At 34.3% G+C, this 7,623-nt stretch overlaps 1 protein-coding gene across 1 annotated transcript; it reads right to left on the bottom strand.

Moving 5' to 3' along the window:
• Window positions 1-3,108: 3,108 nt before the first annotated feature.
• Window positions 3,109-5,701, bottom strand: LOC149233388 (transcription factor FER-LIKE IRON DEFICIENCY-INDUCED TRANSCRIPTION FACTOR-like). Its single transcript, XM_089382178.1, has 3 exons — window positions 5,624-5,701; window positions 3,452-3,637; window positions 3,109-3,324 (listed from the first exon to the last, which is right to left on the bottom strand). Exons 1-3 carry the CDS (start codon window positions 5,699-5,701, stop codon window positions 3,109-3,111), a joined length of 480 nt encoding a protein of 159 aa, XP_089238304.1.
• Between the last annotated feature and the right edge of the window lie 1,922 nt (window positions 5,702-7,623).

Here is a 7,623-nt window from a genome sequence, read left to right on the forward strand (position 1 = left end):
CTTGCTTTGCATACTTCTTATTGCGCTGCTGTACTTTACATTTGAGCACTGCCCCTTTTCTTCTTTATGCATTTCTGTGCATATTGCATAAACACAGGGCAAAAACATTGCTGATTTCATCACTGGTGCATATTACCTTTTAGAGGGATTAACAAAGATTTCATTTGCAACTGCTGCGCTGCAATACATCCTCCATCAACAAATGACTATTAATACAGTTCAACAAACAAAAAAATTCAAGCTCACCTTTAGTGTATGCTTGTCTTCTTTTGGCAGACTCTTCTCAAAATAAATTTAGATCCACTGGGGAGTTCAAGGGGTTTTCAGGTTGCCTTTCCTTCCTTCTCCATACTTGTGTAACTTTCTTCTTTTGCATGGGTCTAGCCTGTGTAAGAGCCCATGTCAAGTTAGAGTCACGTGCCATATGCCCAATGTTATGACACTTGAAACATTCAACATTGTTCATGAATAAGAATTCATGATTTCTTCTTGTGAAATTATTTCTTGGAAATTGTCGGGGACCACAACATCTATATCCATGAAATGCTCTACAGTCTTTTGCCATATGACCAAAGTTTGAGCAAGCATAACAATAACCATAAAATGAACTTTGGTACCTGGGAGATGGAGGTTTCCTTGATGCACTTCTGAAGCCTTGCTGCCTTGAGATCCTTTGATGATCACCATTGCCTCTTGCCTCTTTGAAATCAGCTACATTTCTTCTTGAAGCTGGTTTTCTACTTGGAGCAGGATTTCTTCTATTGCAGCCTTCATTTTTCTCCTTGCCTTTGCTGGAACTAGGAGCATCACCATCTCTTTCTGGCTTCTTCACATCTCCTTTGCTTAAAGCATCCTCATCCTTGTTTGAGGGTTCAGCTACATACCCAAGTCCTGATTTATCAGATGGAAATCTGTGATAGCTGAGCATATCATCCAAAGCTTGAGAGCTCTTCATGATTTTGTTCATCCCTTCAACCTTCTTCCTGAGGAAGACAATCTCTTCTTCTAGCTTTTCACATACATCATTTCTCTTTGCTAGTTGTCCCTCAATTTCTTCCTTGCTACGAGTAGCTTCAGCTGCTACTATTTTGAGAGAGATAATATCAGACTTCATTTTGGAGATTTCTGCTTGACTGCTCTCCATTTTCTTTTCAGCTCCTTGTGCTTGCTCCTTGGCTTCTTGTAGTTCGGACTTAAGGGAGGAGACCTCTACCTTGTACTGTCCAATCTCTTCTACAAGTTTGTTCACTCTCTTGTGTATTTGTTCAAGTTGACTTGTCAAGGCATCTGCCTGCTTCTTTGCTTCATTTAGCTGATTTGTCATGGATATGACTTCTTCATGATGTTTCCTCTTGCATTGATCAAGCTCCTTCTTCAGCTTGGCAAGCTCTTCATCCCTTTCTATTACTTGAAGCTTGATGAGGTCAAGCTTTTCATTCTCAGCTTCTATGATGGGTTCTTCTTGACTCATTGTCATGGTCAGTGCTCCCTTTGCATGAAGGTCATGCAGTCTGTCCCAAATATCCTTTACTGATGAATATTTTCCTAGATTCTTCTTCACAGAATCAGGCAGTCCATCCAAGATTAGTTTTGCTGCTTGTGCATCATACTCCATGGATTCTTTATCCATCTTGCTGTCATCAATCACTGACTCCCAAACTTCAATCCCCTCAGACATTAGGAAAGCCCTCATCATTATTTCCCATACATCAAAGTTTCCATCAAACTTTGGGGTTTCAAATAGAATGTATTCTAATGGATTGCCTTCTAGTTTAGTAGAGGAGGGAGACACATTTTTAGCAGGCTTGGAGGCTTTCTTCTTTGACCTTGCCATTCTTATCTATACTCCAAATTACTTGACTATGTTTTTTTTTTAAATGTTGACTGTTTCTTCAACAATAACTCAAAAACTTGAGAAATACCTGAAACCTTTTGGCTGAGTCCTCACACTGCTGAAGAAGCTTTACTGCTGCTGCAACAAGAGTCTTTCCTTCAGCTTCCTTGACACTTTTAAAGAGCCTGAACCAGCTCTGTCACCATCAAGGAGCCTGGACTAGCTCTGATACCACTGTTGGGGATTTTTCAAATGGGGAAAATACCAAAACCAAACAAACTTAACACCACAGAGACAATGCTCTGTTTCATTTCTTCCAGGACCTTTGCACAGCGAAGCTAATAAAACCAAATGACTCATAACAGTCCATTACACAGCATAAAATCATTTCTATTGCTTAAAATATAAAGCCATATACAAACATTCATCCTCTTTGCTGAGAGGGATTTACCAAAACTTACATTCACCCATCAAAACAAAAACTCTGTCTTTTCTCTCCACCTGAGAGTTCACTGTGCTGGGTTTACTGCTGTAAAACTCCTTTTACATTCACTGCACTGAAAAACACTTTACTGTTGTAAAATAAAATTTACATATGCATACAAATGCGCTCCACCATTTTCCTTATGCACTGCTGTGCAAAACCACACATGGTTTTTCGCTTTTACTGCACCTTCGTTTTACAATGCTCCACACAAAAAGATTTCAACCCACGAGCTCTTTTCATTTGGCTCACTCTATACTCTTTCGCTGCTGCGCTATTACATATCTCCCATGTGAACAAAAACAATACAGAGCACATTTTTTTACTGCTCCATCGTTTCTTTTACAATGGTCAACACTACTACATTACGCACATTTTCACATGGCTCATATATGTAAAAAAAAACTTAATACAAAACACACATAAAAAAAACGTGGCCCATACTAATATTAAAGGCCCACACCTAAACTACGTACATATAAAAAATATAAATACGTATGTGCCCATACCCATATTAAAGGGCCTCCAACAAAACACTACGACCAACCATTAATTCTTCCATTCTCGGCGGTCAACAAAAAGACTTCCACTCCACGCAAAATTAATTCGCTGCAGGCCCGTATGCAGCTTCAGAGATCGACGGTGGAGGATGAACAGGCAGATCGGACGGCGGTAATAAATATCGGAAGACCAACTTATGCTGAACATTAACTCCCGAGATTCTTACGTTGCATTACGTCAGGGCTGAACCACGTGTCGGCTCCAAATTTTCTCGGAGCTCCTTGCCGGATTATTTCTTCATCAGAAAGCTGGTCCGAGAAGTTCCAGGCAGGTAGCTTAACGTTTTCTGGCGATGTTGCCGCTGCGTTGAAATTACGATTTCAACATCCAGGGCTTTCATCAGCTGTGCTAATAGGCAGCGCTGGTTCGAACAAAACATTATGATACGAAAAGTTCTCCCCTCTATCTTGCAGACATCAACCTGAACCCCCAAATCAAAACCCGGCTGAAAATATACAGATTAATAGAAATAACTGTCTAATCTATTCTAGTCTACTAGACAAGTGCTAATTGCTTAACTGAACAACTGTTTGAGCTGCATATTTGCAGCTTCCTGTGGGTCTGGCATGCACCTCTTCTTCATGTGTTTGGACATTCATGTTATGTGTTAACGTTTCTTTATGAGATACAACTGATGAAGAACAGTCGCTGTGATTGTTGGATTGCAGGGCTGCAATGTCAGCTTCAATCTGCTTCACTTGATTTTGCAAGTGCTCTATATACGTAATTGCGTCTTTTATAGTAGATGCCTTGTCCATCTGGCCGTACATAAATTAATCAATTACCAGGATTTCAATCGCTGAAATTATTGAATTATGAGCATTGTGTGGAGGTTTGCCATTATATCAAAATTCTCAGGTGTTGGTAAACATTCCAAACCAGTAATTAGGATTCTCAGGTTGGAAATTACGGATGTGTGGTGATGCTTCCAATACTTCCTTGGGGGAATCCAACCAGAGTCCAAGCTCTGGTACCATGTGGAGGTTTTCAGTTACACCAATTTCCTCAAGTGTTGGTAAACATTCCAAACCAGTGACTAAGATCCAGAGGGTGGAAATTAAAGATTCCATAGAGTTGTGGTGATTCTTCCTCAAGTGTTGGTAAACATTCCAAACCAGTGACTAAGATCCAGAGGGTGGAAATTAAAGATTCCATAGAGTTGTGGTGATTCTTCCAACACATTTTTCATTATAAGAATGAATGATATTGATAGTGGCATTGTGAATGACAAGAATCATTTGCGAAGTGTAATCTAGCTTACTTTGAAAGCTGGGTTTCACTGGCTTTGGAATCTGTAAACTAATTTGAATCAAATCACATTGCACTTTTAGAATAAACTTAGATTTCGAATGAATCTAAATTAACAAAAATCTCATTTTAAACCATGGAAATGGATTATTTAAATAATAAAAATATACTATTTAAACCATCTTCTGCAAAAAGTTTCGAAGTTTCCATCACAAATGCCAATTTGGTTTGTTTTTCATTTTTTATTAATTAGCAGTTTTAAGTAATTTATTAGTGGGAGGAAAAATTACAATTTTACAAATTTTTAAGTTAAATTCCTTTCCTTCAAATACTTTATCATTTAATAAAAAGATTAAATATAAAATTATTTTTTTAAATAAATAAAATGATTAAAATGGTTAAAAAATAAGGTTTGATCATTTAAGAAAAACTCAAATAAGAGTATTTGCTCTCTGTTAATTCATGTACAATAAAATGATAATATTTATAGATATTTTTATTTTTATTTTTCATTATTATTCAATCAATAACCCATTATAAAAATAAAATAAATAACATATCAAAAGTTTTAAAGAATAACTTTTAGATTAAAAAAAATAAAATATTTTATTAATATAAAAAAGAGAGTAGTAATAATATTTTTATCTTAATAATGTAATGTTTTATTTAACATTTTGATTAGGTCAAATTACATAAACATATAGTATAAAATCAATAATTATAACAATTAAATCAGATTCATTTTAATTCAAAATCTATTAAATCCTAAATCAAAATCCACTAAACCCTAAAAAGTATCAAATCTCTTGAGATACAAATATTTTTTTAAAGTGAAAATAAATTTAATCTTCTCTACAACATAAATAGATATAAACAATTTTCTATTTTTATAATCATTCATGAAAAAGAAAGAACATTTAGAAAGCTAAGAACCCCAGTATTTTTGATTGATTGAGGCTTGGTATAAGGATCGCTTGCACCAAGATTTAATGCATATTTCTTGGACATACATTAAGGCATATAAGCATGAAACATGATTCATGAGGAACATAATCTACATCATAGGTAATTTGCTATTTTTTTTAATTAAATTAAATGTTTTTTCTTTCTTGAAAAACACTATTTTTCATCCATTAGACTAATCAAATCAACTAAAAACAGCTAAAAACTCTATTTTCCATCCATTAGACAAAGCAAATCAACTAAAAACAGCTACAAACTCTATTTTCCATCCATTAGACCAAGCAAAGCAACTAAGAACAGCTAAAAGCTTAGTGAAACTAACTTCATGATCCTAATCAACTAAAAACATCTAAAATCTAAGTTAATGTTCCAAAATGAACCGGAAACAGCTCCTAATTAACTAGAAACAACTAAACTAACTTAATGTTCTTCTTTTCTGACTACTCAAGTGTAAGGTCCTAATTAACTAGAAACGACTAACTAAATGCATTTTCCCGTTTCTGACGACGAAAGTGTGATTAATGCAGACATACCTTGCTGATAAAGGGGACAACAGCACGCAGAGCATAGAGACTTTGGTTTAAGTTTCCGCGTCTCTTCCTCTCCGACATTAAATTCTTTGAACGCGCGGATTTGCAAGAAATGAATTTGACTTCTTTTTCTCCGTGATAATTACAGTTATGAATCCTATGAGCAGAAGATTCTCTCTGTTCAGCATAAACAGAACCCATCGATTGGGCAATTGCATACTTTCTGTCTGTACTATTGTGCTCATCAAGGAATTGGGCTCAGGAGGGCCCTCATCGTCATTCCACCACTGATGCAATTGTTCGGCGTCCATATCAACGGAAACATTGTATCTCCCGGCATGCTGTTCTTCTGTATTAACATCATTACAACTAAAATCTCCTCCAGAGGTTTTTGAATGAACCGATTTACTCAATGAAGTACAATCTGTGCTGCTTATCCTCTCCTCAGCTTGAACTGCTTCAACAACATCACACAGACCGTTGTTGCTTAATGTTGCTTCCGTATCAAGAAAATGATCAAAATCTAGAAGTGTTTCCATGGTTGAATAATGAAAAGGACCTGCTATTCTAAAATCCATTTTTTCAATTTTAAACAACCCCCTGCTGCTGCTGCTGAAGCTTAATGGAGAAAGCCCTTAAGCTCATATGGGGCATAAAGCGTTCACGTCGGAATAAAAGATAGATTCGTTTAGCCCCTGTCATTGAGAACATGTGGGGGCACTTTAGCTAAGTTGCACCGCACAGTCAAGCTCTATTATTGCAAATTTAATATCTGTTTCTCAGTTTTTAACTTTTTATAACATTTTCTGTCGGCTGAGACTGATTAATGTGTCTCCAAAGAATTGGGAAAATCGTGACAAAGACTTTCAGCTCTGGATTTCATGTTCTCACACTACAATGTTGCAAGTGGTAAACGCTACTTTCACAGTCTACCATCTGTGTCAACCTCTGGTTCGTTGTTCAGGCTCATCAGAGGCTTTTGGCATCATTAAATATTACATTTGGCCGGTAAGTGTCCCTTTTGGGCGTTTTGTAATTCGGCCCACGAGTTTTTTCCAAATAATAATGGTTTCTTCATCTATTGATTGATTTGCCCATCCCGGTAAGCACGTAAAATAATGAGTTTTATTTGTGAGGATCTCCGGAATTCTCTCATTTCTATGATATCTTATAAAATTATAGTTTTATTTCTTAGAATCAAAAACACTGCCCTCTATGATAGGATTTGGATAAGTATGACTTTTAAAATTTAACTATGGAATCTATAAGGATATTTTGTATTTTTATATAAATTATAATGATGGTATTAATTTTTAAATGAATTTTAAAATTAAACCAAATCTATAAATATATTTTTTTATGATCTATCTATCTATATATATAAACTTATTTAGATTGTGCAAATTTTATAATTTGAATATATAATAACAAGTTTATATTAATTTTGAAATAAAATTAAAAAAAAATTAGTCAAAAAAATCAAAATTTAAATATTAATGAAATATTTTAATAGTTTGAACACATTTTTTATATTGAATATATCCTTGGATCATAAAGTCTAATTTGAATTGGTTAGATTTTAATGTTAGAAATTTATTATATATATATATGTGGGGTATATTTTTTGGTAAAATTTATCTAATAACTAACGTGGAAACTGTCTATAATCTAAGTGCTCTTGGAATTTTTTAAAGTGTTGAATCTATATATGCAATAAAAAATGCAATATATAATAGTTAGAAAACACCATATTAAATTTATTTTTTTAATAGAATATAATTTAAGTGATTTAGATAAAACTTATGATATGCTTCAATTTTTTCCATTTACTTTAAGTGTTCTCTCTATTTATATTAAATATTTTTATTTTATTAATATATATATTTTTAAATGTTACATGTAATTTGCACATCAAACATTAAAGCAATTACTAAATCCCCCTTATACACTTTTATATATATATATATATATATATATATATATATATATGGGGGATTACATGT

Source organism: Pinus tabuliformis, chromosome J (genome assembly GCF_031772625.1).
Source record: "Pinus tabuliformis cultivar Carrire ecotype Pingquan chromosome J, CPIR1, whole genome shotgun sequence".
In the NCBI taxonomy this organism is placed as follows: domain Eukaryota; kingdom Viridiplantae; phylum Streptophyta; class Pinopsida; order Pinales; family Pinaceae; genus Pinus; species Pinus tabuliformis.

Bases quoted from the DNA above. Each gene is read 5' to 3' on its own strand.
- LOC149233388 (XM_089382178.1), bottom strand. From the start codon at position 5,701: ATGTCGGAGAGGAAGAGACGCGGAAACTTAAACCAAAGTCTCTATGCT. The intron at 3,638-5,623 runs GTATGTCTGCAT...ATGTACGGCCAG, and splicing joins TTGTCCCCTTTATCAGCAAG to ATGGACAAGGCATCTACTAT. The intron at 3,325-3,451 runs GTGCATGCCAGA...GTATATTTTCAG, and splicing joins TCCAAACACATGAAGAAGAG to CCGGGTTTTGATTTGGGGGT.